Here is a 16,481-nt window from a genome sequence, read left to right on the forward strand (position 1 = left end):
AGGCCGTGGGCAGATGGCAGGCGCTGCTGCTGCGGATGAGCGACTGGAAACGCTCCTGCGGCTGGCGGGTCCAGCGGGCACTGCGCTGCCACCGGGGTAAGCTGGGGAAATGCAGCACCGCTCACAGAGCTGCTCACTGCCCGGCTGTAAGGTACTGCTGCTGCTGCTGAGCTGCTGCACGTGAAATGCAGCACACACAGCAGATTGGTGCCATGTTTTGGCCATTACACCAACTGGTGTACTTTGGATGCTAAACAACTCCGGTCTGTGATGCGTAAACAAGAGAGATAATTATAGCATGCACTTTTTACAAGTTTTAATGTTGTTTTCCTACAGAGCAATAACCTAAAAACGACTGCAAAAACTTGGCAATGTTAAAAACACACATTTATTACTCCACATATGCAATGGCTTCTTGCAGTATCTGCAAAAACACAAATTTGTTGTCATAACTGAAATCTTCAGTGACATGGCAGTATTGTCATGCAATAAAATTACAGAAATGTGTGAACTTAAAATACAGAGATATGCTTTACATATCCAATTTACACAGAAATAATTAAAAACTATACCCTACCAAGGCATCAGGATTTCGGCACTGTCCAACGTCAAGTTCATATTATTGGCATTTTTGCTATTATTACTCCTGTTCTCTTTTTGGCAAGGTATAGAGCAATAATAAAGAACTGGCAAAAGAAACATCCGGACCTGATCTGGCATTTGTTTTCTATGCAAAATTCCCAGTGAAGTCTGTGTAATTCAATGGAAACACTTAAAAATATGCAACTTTGCAGAACTTCAAAATACAACAGAGATAAGAAACTCTTATGGCAAGGAATTTAAGGAGAATAATTTATAGGTGATGCAGACTTCACAGCAGATAATGGCACACCCTGTATAAATCTGTCATACAAAAAATACGTGTATTTAAATATCTATATACAGAAAATTATTGTATTCTGGTTCTAGTGGAGATGTAAACCAGAGCTGGATCAACTTCCAAGCTCTGCATTACGGGGTTTGGTAACGGTAGTGCTTCACGACTTCACCATGAGTTTTGCTTACACCTGGAGCTGAATCAGGCTCTAAAGCCACAGAGGGAGAACAGAAGGACGGAAACGGCTCAGAGGACTTCAAAGCAACACGGTTTTCCTAGGAACCAGCCCTTCCACAAGGCGTACGCCCCACAGCCGCACGCCGAGCCCTGCCGGCAGTGCCTGCGCTGCTGCCCCGGCACAAGCACCCCGCACGGCCGTGGGCACCACGCTCTGCTCCAGGGCAGCCCCACGCTGCACCCAGGGCATGGGCTGGGCACGGGGCCGCAGGGAGCCGGGCGTGCAGGGGACGGCAGCACGGGGACGGCAGTGAGAGAGCGGCCCCGACACCCCGAGGTGACAAACAACGCCCTGCCCCACGGCCCCACGGCAGGAATTGAGGTGACAACATACAGACACAAACAAAACAGCAACAGGGAGCAGGGCACAGCAGAGGTGACACATTAAAACCCATCCTGGGCTTTTTTGACAGTGAAGCGAACAGGTATCCATTTATTACTGTGTTTCCTTTTTACAATTACTCGTTTCTTTCAATTTCATCTCTGGGGTCTCTGCATAAGTAGGCATCAATAAACTTGTTCCCCAGCTGGGCAGTAGTGAAGTGTACGTCCATGCAGTATTGGAAATGGGTACTCAAATTATATCGTACTCACGGTGTCTCGACTACACGGCACAGTGATCCTAGAAGTCTACGTTGTGTCACCCGTTCCCAGTGAGCAAGATCTAGAAGTTTCTGATGTGAGGCAGAAATGAGAGTTCCCAAACATGTTTCCCTAGGTGTTTGCTGGATTTCAGCAGTGCTTTCTGGGCAGCCAGGATCTGCCCCCAGATCATTTTGTCTTGGGAGCAGCCATGGCACGGTGTCTTCCCAGAAGCTTTGCTGGTCACTGCTCAGCGCCACCGAGGGCATTTTTCACCACTTATACAGGAAGCGGAGTGCTGAAAGGAGAACATAAATGACCAAGACAGGTTCCGGAGTGAGGCACTCCGGTTTCTGGGAAGTGAGCCAGCTCATGTCTGCACACAGCAGCGGGATGTTAAGGGCCATTTGTAACATGTCCTAAAGAAAGCGATGAAGATCTCTGATGAGACACGTCCTACAGGACTGCAGACATCTCCTCTGGCCTGAGAGCTCGTGGCTGAACAGGATGTACCTGTACCTCCCGCACAGGGTGCATTTTGGTCCACAAATAAAAGTTACACTCCTCGTTGATCTCAGAGTCTCTAAATTTGTCATTATTTACAGAAAGAAGCTAAATAGTGAAATGGAATTTAATGAAAAGAACCATTCATACCGGTGAAGTAAATCACCTCTAATTCATACTTCCTTAACAAAAACATCTCGTGACCCTCACCCTGCTCCTTTCACACCCACCTGGCTCCTGGCAGGCCACGAGGCAGGTTTCCAGCCCCCTGCAGCAGCAGGGTTATGAGACTATTCCCACCAGAAGCCAGACAGACGTGCCACGTCTCGACGTGGTTCCGTGACTCGAGACTGAAGTGCTGTTCCCGTGATCGTGCTGCTCACACCCAGCGGTGCTGTGCCGCGAGAGGCGCTCAGCACAACCCTGCCACCGGGGCAGCCGAGGCAGAGGGCAGCTGGTGCCGAACAGCCACAGCCGTGCCGCCGGCTCCGCGGGGAGGCTGGGGGAAACGCAACGCATGCAGACAGTACAGGACGAGGAGCAAGCCGGCAGGTGCCGCAGTACATCCAAATGCACAGGACTCGCTGCGACGCGCTGGAGAGCCCAGTTCCGTGAGCTGCCCGTGTCCCCGGCACCGCGCTGATGCCCCCCAGGCGCAGAGCGACGAGGATCTCTTCCAGGGAACCGGGGCTGCCGCGGGGAGAGGTGCCGCCAGCGGGCCGAAGGCACGTGGGACCCATTTCTCGATGTGGCTCGCCCAGCGCCTGCCGCCTCACCCCCAGCCCCAGGCACGGGACCGCACCGCTCCGTGGAGCCGCGGGGTTGCACTGCGCAGACGCTGATCGGATGCACCGTGTACCTGGCGCTGTCCTGAACACAACTGTGCCACTGGCATAAAAGCTTTGGCTTCCCCCAGCCCCCCCCGAAAGTTGTGCCTGCACACCTGAACACGTCTATTGAAAGACTTTTGAAAGTTTGGTTCTGCACAAACATAGTCACTCACTGATTTCCACATAAAACTGTGGAAAATAAATGCTTTGTGTTTTTTTTTCATATAAAAGAGTTTTAAACTGGGTAAGCCATTCTATTTCATCCACTGAACACAAAATTTGTCCTAAAAGAGTCTGCATCTGTTAAAAACGTTTTCTATCCCTTTTTGTGTTACGAATACGCACGAGGGATGCAAACCCAGCAACCTCCCTCACGGCAGGCAGCAAACAGATTATGACAGCTGTGAAGTGAATGCAGTTCTCACGAAACCTTTGCGTATCACAACGGTTTTGTGTTGCAGCAGACCCAATGGCTCATTTTTAGTAACCAAAAGCCACTGTACAGCAGATTAAGCAACTAACACAGTGAAGGCTCCTGAAACAAGAAGAAAGGTAACATCCACAGCTGGAACAAGTCAAAGAGATCTCCTGTCTTATTAAGAAGGTAAAACAGGCATTGGTAAATTATACACAGCAGTTTTACTTTACACTGAAAATAAAGTAAATCGAAGGGTGAAATAAGATACTCCCCTCTCTTTGTGGTCGAGCAGCACTGTAAGGCCACCCGCTTTGTTTCCACTGAAATCTGCATCTATGATGAAATAAATCCCCCGAACCTGGACAAACAGAACCAGAATGATCTGATCCGTTTGCACAGCTCCTTGCAACTCACAACAGCTATGTGAAGAAAGCAAATATTTTAAATATATTTTACATATCAATTATGTTTTTAATCATTACCCAGCCCCAGGAGAATCCATGGAGTGCACAAAAAACATTTATTTGCCGGGAGTCAGGAAAAAGACTCTGGCAGGTGATGAAGAGACAAGGGAGTGCCCGGGCCATCCCATCCCCATGCCACAGGGCCGTCCCTACACCACGGGACCGTCGCTGCCCTTGGCTCCCACCAGGCTGCTGCCACCCTCTGGGACCAGCGAGGCTCTGGGGCTGCTTCGACTCCCAGCGGGAGCGCTCGTCCCCGCGCAGCCCTCGCTGCCGGGAATGCCAGAGTACGGTGTAACCCCTACCCAGCCTGCCTCCTGCTCCACACCTCCTGTGCCCCTTTGCTGTAGGTGAACTTTGTGTGTTGGCATCTTAGTGTGTTAAAAGCATGTCCAGATCAGCAATCTGACATTAAAAAAGAACAAATAAAGAAACTGGTCTACTTCCTCCGACAAGTTGCATAGCAAGGATCCTTACCCACGACAGGCACCCCAGTGTGCAGACCGGCATTCGCCTAAATCCCGAATTCGGTTCTGTGAGAACTGTCCGTGTTGCTACAGCATTGCGAGACGAGTTGTCGCGTGTCTCCGGTTGTCTCGGAGCGCAGCCGGTGTTACTCAGCGCAACCTGAGAACGGGGGACGGGGAGGGGGCGGCCGGCGGCCCCCAGCCTAGCTGCTGCCCGCCGAGGAGCACACGGAGCTGCACATGTTCAAGTTGGAGGTCTCAGACTCGGCCTCCGTCTCGGCTTCATCGGTGGTTTCGGGGGGGGACACGGACTCGCTCGTCTGCTCCTGGCTCTTCTTTAGCCTGTGCGGAGCAGAGGGACCAGGCGTTACACCGCGACTCCCAGGGCGAAAGCAGAACAGGCGGCGTGGAACGCGTCTGCAGCAGCAGCTTGGCCCCGCGGCCCATGCACTGCTCCTCGTCAGGTGCCTACAGCAGGCCCTAGGTAACGGAGAGGAGGCTTTCCAGGGAGGCACCACCCCCCCCACCACATGGAAAGGTCCTTACATGGGCTGAAGTACCAGCAAAACGCACCAAAATGGTCTCAAACGCCCTGCCACCGCCTGCAGGCTTCAGCTTTCAGAAGCGCTGCCTGCCCGACCTCGGCCACAAGTGGCAGCAGCTGCTTTAATGCCAGCACTTCTACTGCCCGCTCGTGATGTGCACAGAACATTTTCCCACGTTCCTTGCTTTTGTCCTCCCAATAACACCCTCTAAAAGCAAGATGGACAAGGGGACAGTATGGGTGAACTGGAGGTGTGTCATATGTGCTTGTTAGACCCCAGAAGCTTCCCTGCAGCATATTTTCTTTGCCTGCAGTGGTTAATACCCACTGATCTTGTCCCCCTCTTTGGGCAGAACTTTTTTGCAAGGATGCACCACCTGAGCTCCTTGGCTGACATCTGTCACACAGAGCCAAGACCTCAGCGAGGTGCTCCTGACCTTCTGGCTCTGGCACTCTCGATTTCTGAGATAAGACAGGAAAAAAAGTATTTTTTCTTTCCAAAAAATACCCCCCACACTTACTTCTCTCTGTTAAAGATGACAAAGTCTTGCTGGATAGCTTCAAGGCATTCTTGGAGATAGTCATTTTCCTGTTGAAGAAAAAAACCACACACGCGTAAGAAGTCCCATCTGCATACCGCTGCTTCCTACGGCAGGCACAGCACATAGCAGCCACCAGAAACTTCAGCCTCAACAGCTGATGGAAATAGCACAAGCCATCGCTTTTGTGGCTCTCACTGGTGGCGTGTTTCAGCTGTGGCGTGCGCAGTTCTCCATGAGATGCAGGTAACACCGTTCTCCAGTTCAACACAACGTGTTTGTCTGGGTGTCCTGCGGTCAGTGCTACCTGCTGGCAGCGAGGAAGGGGCCCAGCACAGCCTGCGGGTGTGAGCTGGTGGCCGAGCACAGCCCCACGGCGGGTGCGCCCCAGGGTGCACACACCAGGGAGCTGACAGCGCCCGCACGGCAGGAGGAAGGCGTGGACGTGCGGACGGCTCGTGTCCTGCGTCTGCCGTCGTCCTACCCCCTGCACCCGCCCGTCCACGTGCAGAGACCTCCCCTGAGGTCACACACTGCCGCTGCGGGGCCAGCTCCCATCCCGTGCTGCCACACGTGCTGAGGGTCTTGGCAGACAACACGCCCCTAGCTCTCCCGGCAACAAACCCTCCCCGAGGTATTCTCAAGTCTGCTTATTCTGTTCTTTTCCTCCCCAGCTTCCCGATTTATCCTCCGGCCCTTTACAGTAAGTCTCATTGATCGCAGCATTAACTCCTGTCGAAGAAGGAAGGGATCTATTGCAGTTAATTGGCGCAGACAATGAGACAGGCAAAATCCTGACTGGCGCTTCCTGCTGCTGCTCAGATAACGGGTATCGGTGTCCTTGTGGGAGGGGACGACTTCTGCTTCCGTATTTTGGAATTTGCTCAGCTCAGAGAGGAACTGCAGCACCAAAGTTGCTGTGTTGGGATAATGCATCCTGCCGCCCCCTGTACACCAGCCCTACCAGCAAGCGGCCCTCACAAAGCACTCCTTGCCCCAGGACCTCCTGCCCTGGTGCACAGTCTGATGGTTTTATTCCGAGGACGTGTCTGATCTGTAAAACCCAGATTCTTATATTTATCTCCCTACCAGCATAAAAGCACCCTAGCTCCCACAGTGAACAAGGGAAACAAATGCATCTGATCTCCAGCTGAATTTCCTGGCTGATGAACTCTCTCCAGAAAGCGCTCGTGGCACGCTTCTCCAGACTCACGTGCTGGCCTCTCCGGCACAGGAGCCCAGCAGGGCTGCGGGGGCTTACACAGGCGTACGGCCCATGTGGTGTGAGGACAGCTGGGCCAGTTATCCAAAAACTGGAACTGACACCCTGGATGTTTCTGTGTGGTCATCATCCAATGCTCGGACCAACCACTACAATCTAACCCCATCCTCGGCTGTTGGGGACACGGGACAGTGCCCTTCAGAAAGGCTGTGATCACACGGACTTTGGTTTTTCAGTGTTACTCTGGACCAGCATGCCCAGACCTCTCACTTCATTTACCAAGGCACAGATTATTGCGAAAGGGCTTTATCAAACTTATGTAAGAGGAACATTTGGTTGTCATGAAGACTCATTTGGCAAATGTTTTTATCAAAACAAATCTGCACGGGAAGCCACTGCCGCAGTAACTACTGGTGCACACCCCCACAGTTGGTATCTCAGCCTTTTTCCCTGCTGGCTGTTACCGCACAGATCACTTACGGACTGGGAGCTGTCTTTGCTGTTGTCCCTCGACTTGTTCTTTGCAAGCCTCTTCTTCTTCTTGTGCAGGGGCCTCGACTCCAGGATCATCTCCTCCAGCTCGAAGGTGGGGTCGCAGTGCAGGCGGCCCTTCTGCGAGGCACAGGGACACCGCAGGCGTGGGTTAGCCATGGGGCGGGCTCCCTCCCTCTCAGCAAACGCGCTCAGAACTACCGCTGGGCACAGCCGTTCACCTTAGGGTGCAAACTGGCCCTGGCTGGGCGAGGGAAGCTGCTCGTACTCACGTTCGGGACGAAGCCCGGCTCCACGCGTTTCTCGCCGACGTCGCTCCAGACCACGCCTGACAAGTAGGCCGACGTCTGAATGTCAGCGAGGCAGGAGAAGCGGTGCTCGGGGTTCACCGTCAGCAGCTGCCACGACAAAAGCGTTCCCGTGAGGAAGGAGAAACAGAAAGAAGAACCCCCTGCTTCCCAAACGCACTCGAGTAACTCGGCAATGCTGCAAAGTTTCTGTTTTGGGAAATATGCAACACCCTCTATAAAAAAACAAACACAAAACTTAGAAAGCTGTTCTACAGAGTGTGAGACCAGGCGGTCACAAGTTCGGTACAGTGAGGACTCGGAGCAGCCCGGGTTTGCCTCCCCACGTGTGCCCACGATGCACGACCCCCCCTGCCACGGCTCCCCCCGGGGCTGGAGCGGACAGCCCCTGCCTGCCGCAGCCCTGCTGCCTGGAGAGGTGCTCGGCCTCCCCAGAGGCCCTTCCTCTTGGTTTCAAACTGCACACGCCCTATTTTCACACCTCTTCTGTGCACCAGGGGATACTATTCCGTTTATCACACACGCGGACTACTGAGTATATATGAAAAAAAAAAGTCAGATAGAAATGGTAGCTGGCTTGCTGCTCCACCAGGGAGCCGCTGTGAAGGCAGACTTGAATTTTCAGAGACCCCCGCACGGTACCATGCTGCGTGCTCAACAGCCCTGAGGTACAGCTCTTAGGACTGCCGGTGGTGTCTCTAGCATGGGACTTGGGTAAAGCTTCCGGAAAACTCAGTGCTTTGTCTCCACCGCCGGAAGCCTTGGCCGCAGCCTGGCCACGCCACCACCCCGAGGCCCGTCCCGGCGATCTCCCCAGGGCACGCAGGACTGCAGCCCCGGCCTCCAGCCCTCCCAGCTCAGCTCTGGCATCCACACCCTGAGCGCGGTGCTGCTGCCCGGAGAGCCTGGACACGACGTCCCCGCTCGCAGTGACATTCACCCCCCCCGCACGGTGCTCCCACGGCACGGCCGGGCGGCGCTGCCCGGGGACAGAGCGGGGCGCGGGGACGGGAGCGTCCCGCGGGGCCGGGGCTGCGGGGAGGCCATGGCCAGACTGAGCTCTGTGCCGCTTCTAAGAGCTGGCACCTCGTGCAGCCCAGCAGATGGCAATGTGAACTTGCTTGAACACTCCACCCAGTGGTAACTAACTCTGCTTCTCCTTAAAACAAAACCAAATTACGTAAATTGTCCACCCGACATTAACTTATACTGGAGTCCTTATTTGCTGTCAGCACTGGGCATATCTTTTCTACGGCATACTCAGCAGCTGCCTTCTGAGTTCTCAAGCAAGCAGCCTCCACACCAAATCAAGAACTTTCTAGCTGCAGCAATAAAATTCAAGCAGCGGTCTGTTTCACAGACACACAGAAACCCCCTCGGACAGGTCTCACCACTAACTGCCCCTGAGCCAGACTCTTCGGCTGTGCCGAGCTGAAGAGGAAGCAGCTAACGCAGCAGGCTCAGCACAGACTTCTCCATCTTACTCTGCTGTCCCAGCCACGACCGCCACCTTTCCAAGTCAGAAGACCATATATATGCTTGGATGCTGAAAGAACACAATCCTCGCCTAGGTAAGAACTGGACTGCTACAACAAAATCAGCCTCTTTTCTTCACTTGCTGTGAAGCAATGCGTCTTATTATTCGGTTCTGAAGGGCAGAGGAGTCCAGGAAGGCTGGGCGCTCCTCAAGAAGGAAATCGTGATGGCACAGGAGCGGTCCGTCCCCACGTGCCCAAAGATGAGCCGGCGTGGAAGAAGACCGGCCTGGCTCAACAGAGAGTTGCGGCTGGAGCTTAGCAGAAAAAAGAGGGTTTATAATCTTTGGAAAAAAGGGCGGGCCACTGAGGAGGACTACAAGGATGTAGCGAGGCTGTGCAGGGAGAAAATTAGAAAGGCCAAAGCTCATCTGGAGCTCAATCTGGCTACTGCCGTTAAAGACAACAAAAAATCCTTTTACAAATACATCAACGCGAAACGGAGGACTAGGGAGAATCTCCACCCTTTACTGGATGCGAGGGGAAACCTAGTTACTAAGGATGAGGAAAAGGCTGAGGTGCTTAATGCCGCCTTTGCCTCAGTCTTTAGCGGCAATACCGGTTGTTCTCCGGATACCCAGTGCCCTGAGCTGGTGGAAGGGGATGGGGAGCTGGATGTGGCCTTCGCTATCCATGAGGAAATGGTTGGCGACCTGCTACGGAGCTTGGATGTGCGCAAGTCGATGGGGCCGGATGGGATCCACCCAAGGGTACTGAGAGAACTGGCGGAGGAGCTGGCCGAGCCGCTTTCCATCATTTATCGGCAGTCCTGGCTATCGGGGGAGGTCCCGGTTGACTGGCGGCTAGCCAATGTGACGCCCATCTATAAGAAGGGCCGGAGGGCAGACCCGGGGAACTATAGGCCTGTCAGTTTGACCTCAGTGCCGGGGAAGCTCATGGAGCAGATTATCTTGAGGGTCATCACGCGGCACTTGCAGGGCAAGCAGGCGATCAGGCCCAGTCAGCATGGGTTTATGAAAGGCAGGTCCTGCTTGACGAACCTGATCTCCTTCTATGACCAAGTGACGCGCTTGGTGGATGAGGGAAAGGCTGTGGACGTGGTCTACCTTGACCTCAGTAAGGCTTTTGACACCGTTCCCCACAACATTCTCCTCGAGAAACTGGCTGCTCGGGGCTTGGACTGGCGTACGCTTCGCTGGGTTAGAAACTGGCTGGATGGCCGGGCCCAGAGAGTTGTGGTGAATGGAGTCAAATCTGGTTGGAGGCCGGTCACTAGTGGAGTCCCCCAGGGCTCGGTACTGGGGCCGGTCCTCTTTAATATCTTTATTGATGATCTGGATGAGGGCGTCCAGTGCACCCTCAGTAAGTTTGCAGATGACACCAAGCTAAGTGCGTGTGTCGATCTGCTCGAGGGCAGGAAGGCTCTGCAGGAGGATCTGCATAGGCTGGAGCGATGGGCTGAGGTCAACTGCATGAAGTTCAACAAGGCCAAGTGCCGGGTCCTGCACCTGGGGCGCAACAACCCCAAGCAGAGCTACAGGCTGGGAGATGAGTGGCTGGAAAGCTGCCTGGCCGAGAAGGACCTGGGAGTATTGGTGGATAGTCGGCTGAATATGAGCCAGCAGTGTGCTCAGGTGGCCAAGAAGGCCAACAGCATCCTGGCCTGTATAAGAAGCAGTGTGGCCAGCAGGTCGAGGGAAGTGATTGTGCCCCTGTACTCGGCTCTGGTGAGGCCGCACCTCGAGTACTGTGTTCAGTTTTGGGCCCCTCGCTACAGGAAGGACATGGACGTGCTCGAGAGAGTCCAGAGAAGGGCGACCAAGCTTGTGAGGGGTCTGGAGAACAAGTCTTACGAGGAACGGCTGAGGGAGCTGGGCTTGTTCAGCCTGGAGAAGAGGAGGCTCAGGGGCGACCTCATCGCTCTCTACAGTTACCTGAAAGGAGGCTGTAGAGAGGTGGGGGTTGGTCTGTTCTCCTACGTGCCTGGTGACAGGACGAGGGGGAATGGGCTAAAGTTGCGACAGGGGAGTTTTAGGTTGGATGTTAGGAAGTACTTCTTTACCGAAAGGGTTATTAAGCATTGGAACGGGCTGCCCAGGGAGGTGGTGGAGTCACCATCCCTGGAGGTCTTTAAAAGACGTTTAGATGTAGAGCTTAGGGATATGGTTTAGTGGAGTACTTAGTGTTAGGTCGGAGGTTGGACTCGATGATCTTGAGGTCTCTTCCAACCTAGAGAAATCTGTGAATCTGTGAACCTTCTTATTACAGAGGTAAGTGAAAGAACAAAACACAAGATGAATCTGTGCTTAAGCCTGAGCAAAGTCATAAAAAAAATTAGTCCCATTTCAATTTTACATTAACGTGCTGGAAGATTTCCAGTTAGTCCTGTCGTGTACAGTTCAAAGCACACCCACAGGGCACCTTACCTTCCTTAACAGAGCAACCATTTCCTTTGACCACGTGGATGAGTACTGAACGCTGACAGTACTGAACAGCTGGACCAAGGACTCCACTGGGTTGTTGGAGTGGATGTCATACGGTCTCTGGGGAAAACACAGAAAGGTGAGAAGAAAGTCACTTTTCTCTCTGCGGCTCACTAAGGAAGCGTGTTCTTAGAGCTCAGGCAGTCCAAAGCACCCTACCCAGCCCCGAAGGAGTTCGTAAGCCATAATTCCCAACGACCACCAATCCACTTCGAAGGAGTAACCCGTCCCGCCGTTCAGGAAGGAATGGAAAATCTCTGGAGCTGAACGGGAAGAGCAGAACCACAACAGTTTATTCACTGACTTCGGTCAGCTTCTGTTTCCATCGCCTACTTCATGCAAGTCCGCAGGTAAACACAGTGATTGTTTTCACGCGTGAAGGCCACCAGGGGGGCTTTCAGGACAAGCCAGGCGGCAGCACGCCCGGCCACGCAGGGCGCTGGGAGCCCCGCTCCCTCTGAGCAAGGAGCAAGGCCGGCGGCGGGGCAGGAGAGCGGGGCAGGAGAGCGGGGCAGGAGAGCGGGGCAGGCTGGCACGGCAGCACCGGCGGGGCTCTGCTGAACGACTTGGGTGCATGCATTAATGGGCTGAATTAACTCCGTGCCTTTGTGACAGGCAGGAGTTATGAGACGGCATGCAGCGAGCATTCTCTCAAGGTAAAATACAGACGGAACGAACAGCTATTATTTCTTACCCATGTATGGCTTTGTTCCAGCTAACGCAGTTGCTCTTTCACCATCCCTAATTATTGTTGCAATATTAAAATCTGTTAAATGTGCATGACCTTAAACAAAGACACAGTTTAAGAAGGAATTACTCTCAGCACAGAACAATCACAATGCAGAGTACAATTTTTTCATAAGCTTTCAGTCTCCGAGAGCATAGCACAGGGACAGGCAGGTTGCTGTACAGATCCCACCAAATGGCCACAACAGATCCCGGAGCTTTCTCAGGATCCTGTGCTTGCCAGACAATTAAATGGTAGCTAGCTTTGCTTCTTGGTTTGAATTGCACATGGAGCTTCACATTTTGAATAGAAGCCATTTACAATATCCAGCTTATTCCACCCTACCTGGCTACTCTGCTTCTTTGTTCACGCTACCCCCACCGCGAGCCAGTGACTGCTCAGATCCCCGTTGTACAAACCAGCCAGCTCTCAGAGCTCTGCTGCGTCACACGGGCATCCAGAAAATCCCCAGGCTTCCTTCAGGACTACAACGCCCGTTCCCCTCTCTGCAAACACTGCTGGCACTGGGCACTGCTACGACCAACTAAAATTCAAGGCTGAACATGAAAAAGAAAAGGATTTTTGTTTGTTTGTTGGTTTGTTTACAGGATTCTGAGTTTCAAACCTAGGATGACAAGTCCAGTTTTAAATGCCAAATGCTTTACCTTTGGAAAACTCAGGTTCAGCTTCTGGTCAGCATGAACAAACACGAGGAATGTGACAGCACTGAGCCAAGGTGCAGCACAAAACCAGGGGAATGCATAAAGTAGCAAGAAAAGCACTGTAACAGTTTAAGCTTACAGAGCTTAAACATTACTGGTTAAGCCTACCTCAGGAACTACTGAGCTCCAGCACTTCGTCACACTGATATATCCATCTATAGTCAGTAACGAAGACAGTAGAAAAACACTACACTAAAATAATGCCTCGGTCATGTTGATTAAAAATTAACTGTAACTGTTTTTTGATGAAAGCCACTGAACCACGACTACCGGCAAAGTCCTAGAGCTAAGACAGGACAACACTCTGCAGCCCAGAGCAAATTCGGGCATGTCACTCTAAGTGAAATTGTAACACTTTGCAAACCCTAAGATTGTACAAAGAATTCATTACAATATTTCCGACAGTGCTGCAGTGCTTTCTCCCTCTTTCTACATTCTCCATCATTAGGACTGGGAGTTAAAATCTGGAGAAAAAAACAGTCTGAATGATTTTAACAGGCTGGAAAACACCTCTCTTCTTAGATCTGCTGCCAGCCAGCCAGGGCAGATCGGGTAAGCACTGGGGTATTTACCGGCACAGATCAGGCATCTGCAAGGCTGCAAGAAGTCTTGCCACGAACTGAGTATCTCTGCAATACTGCTGTACAAAGCGCTGCATACCTCACGCATAGACTCAACAGGAGCAGGGATAATGAGCGCAAGCCGAAGCAGCAGAGGCTTAGGTATGACATCAGGAGAGGTGTTCAGAAACACAACAATTCAGTGCAGCTGAGCCCCAGGCAGGCTGCCTGGGGAAGCTGGGGTCTCCAGGACTGGGGCAGAAGCCCCAGGCCTGGGGAAGAAGAAAAACACACCCACGTGCCTTTCTTGAGGCTTTCTGCTATCTACCAGGCAGCTGTGAAAGTGGTCTGTAAATCACAAACAGCTTTGTGCTGTTAGTTCTTCCTTGTATCTCCATTTTCCCAATACGCTTGGGCTTTATACCCTGCGCTATCATCTAATGAACTCCCATGCAAGTGTAAGCTTTGGTTTTGACAAGCCTTTATGCTAAAACTCAGGTGCTTTGGAGCCTTCTGCCCTGAGAGATTGTGTCTTCATTTTGTAAGGTTTATTGCTGGAATAGAGGTGAATATATGGGAGCTGTCCAGTTAGACCACTGAGAGCCTACAAATTGCTTAATAATAATAATATCAATAGATGGTCTCATGAAGGTTTCCAAGCTTGCTCCTGGCTCAGCCCAGATCTCTCTCTACAGGAAGACATCAAAACTCTTTTTTCCTGCCTAGTAAAAGTATATGTGCAGATCACTCACTTTAGAACTCAAAAAAGAAAGTTCTTGTGCTCTGTGCCCCTTCACAATGCATTTCTTGCATGGATAACCTGTGCACTGTAAGAGGCACTGGCTTGGTGCTGGCGAGAAGGGAGGCAGAGGCAGGGGGTCAGTGAGAAGGGCTCCTCACGATGGAGCTTTCCTCGCATGGCAATGCACGTGTATGTCCAACCAAGCACCAATCAAATACAAGAAGTGGTGCCTTTTCCACAGTTTTTGCAAATAAAAAGATGCACAGTATTCAAGACTGTAAAGAATCGGTGCCTTGAATGAAGGAGGTGGACAAAGCGAGACAGAGAGATCCTACCTTGCTCATCCAGGAGAATGTTGTCTGGTTTTACATCTCTGGAAAAAGAAGCAAGGTTACACAGCAAGATGAAATCCCGGTCAGATGAGGGATGCAATTCTACAACAACAACAAAATCTGCAACTATTTTATCTACCAAAAATTAGAAAGATATAACCCCAAAATATCCTAATAAGGAACAAGTCCTTTTAAGATGGAAAAAAATATGTTTCCCCAGGGAAAACAAACAAACAAAAAAAGTGGGACCACCTGACTTATTCAGGCAGCATCTCCATGAAATTAATAATACAAGACTACGCCTGTGAAGCCCTCGATTACAGCTCTTTTGGCTGCCCCATGGAGGAGCGAGGAGCGGGCAGGGCCAGCAGCCCCCCGCCGCCCTGCTCGCAGCACCGGGGGCCTCCCGGCAGCACAGGCTCGCCGGGGCATGCAGCCCACCCAAACCCCAGCACGGGCACCTCTGGTGCACGGCCAGCTCCCACCAGCCGCAGGCCCACCGTGGGCTCTCACACCACAGGGCACCTCGTGTCCCTGTGCTCGCTCATGGAAGTGCCCTCATTTCCTGCAGCATGGGGTAGCAGAGGGTGTTACCTGTGAATAATATGCTGACTGCGTAGGTAGTCTAGAGCCAGAGCCATCTCACAGATGTACAGTCTGACTGTTTCTTCTGTAAACTGCACGTTTTGCTGCAGATGATAGCGTAGGTCACCCCCGAGGAGCAAGTCCACCACCATGAACATGTCCTCCTCATCCTGGAAGGAGTACCTGCGGGGAGCAGGGTGGTGAGCGAGCAGGCTGGCTCCTGCGGCACCTCACAGGAGTCACAAAATGAAGTTGTGTTTTTTTTTTCCTCTCTTAATTATACAGCACCTGTGAGAAACTGCAAACATCCCCGCAACGAGCATATGTTGGCCTCGGTGTTTACACTTTTTTAATTAAGCGAGCACAATTCAAGATGCTGCCTTGCTTTTTAGCCTTTTGCTGCGCTAGGCAGCGCCTCCCGTGACAGGAGCACCATCCCCATCAGGCCCTCCCCGCTCACCCAGCGCGCTGCCGTCGCGCACAGCAGGCCGCACACAGCTACGGATCCCGTAACTCCCCGGGGCGAGGCTTAGGACGCTTCAGAAAACTGCAAAGCAAAGTGAGGTGTCTGAGCTCCCACCTCAGCCCCTGCTTTGCCGGGGTGCCTCGTGCCCGGGGCAGCGCCTGGCCGAGGCCGGCCCTGCTCCCCTCACACCCCGGCAGCCTGGCGCCCAGCGTGCCCCCCCTGCACGCCGCCCCGCTCCCGCCAGCAGGCCGCCTCGATTTGCAGTTGGGAAAAACATGATAGAACTGTACCGAAAATATCCCCGCGTATCCTGAAAGTGAATTAGAAAACGCAAGTGCTAATTTAACCACAAAAAACAACACAGAAAAAAAGACCTATATTTACGGTAGAGTAAAACGCCTCTCTCTGTTTGCAGTGGATCCCGAAGGAGACTGACAGCAGTGAGGATACACTACAAAATAACGTTCAATTGTTATATTTGGCAACACCATTTCTATGGAGGGAGTCTGTGGGGTTGTATAATACTTGTGAATCACACACTTCTCATCCTGAATGTATGCTCATTCTAAATGTATGAGCTGAGAGGGGGAAATCTGCAATGAGCAGATTTCCTCAAGAACTTCATTACCTGTTGGGAAAAAAAATATGTTTGCAACTGTTAAAACACTGAAAACATAAATACTAACTTCTTTGGCTACTGTGGAGTAACAGACCAGAGAAAGCAGGTGAAGCTTTAACACCTCTGCACAGGGCTAGCGGCCCCAGCCTGCCAACACGCTCCGAGGGCACCACGAGCCTCGCGGTCTGAAGGAAAACAACGCGTGCTGCAGATGCATTTTGTGCATAACACCTCGTTTTCACTTACGCATGATTTTCCAGGTAAG

General features: G+C 52.2%; 1 protein-coding gene across 2 annotated transcripts in view; it reads right to left on the reverse strand.

The window, feature by feature from the left end:
• Positions 1-369: 369 nt before the first annotated feature.
• The window catches only part of STK32C (serine/threonine kinase 32C), a 93,070-nt gene continuing 76,958 nt past the window's right edge, over positions 370-16,481 (reverse strand). For both annotated transcript variants that reach the window (XM_083843520.1, XM_083843519.1), the window contains 9 exons: positions 15,141-15,314; positions 14,550-14,587; positions 12,158-12,247; positions 11,623-11,726; positions 11,407-11,523; positions 7,449-7,574; positions 7,165-7,296; positions 5,445-5,512; positions 370-4,721 (listed from right to left, as the gene is read on the reverse strand). In XM_083843520.1, the coding sequence (XP_083699646.1) occupies positions 4,583-4,721; positions 5,445-5,512; positions 7,165-7,296; positions 7,449-7,574; positions 11,407-11,523; positions 11,623-11,726; positions 12,158-12,247; positions 14,550-14,587; positions 15,141-15,314 (988 nt within the window). In that variant the 3' untranslated portion in view covers positions 370-4,582. The remainder of the gene's footprint in view (positions 4,722-5,444; positions 5,513-7,164; positions 7,297-7,448; positions 7,575-11,406; positions 11,524-11,622; positions 11,727-12,157; positions 12,248-14,549; positions 14,588-15,140; positions 15,315-16,481) is intronic.

Source organism: Anser anser (assembly GCF_964211835.1).
Source record: "Anser anser genome assembly, chromosome: 7".
Lineage (NCBI taxonomy): Eukaryota > Metazoa > Chordata > Aves > Anseriformes > Anatidae > Anser > Anser anser.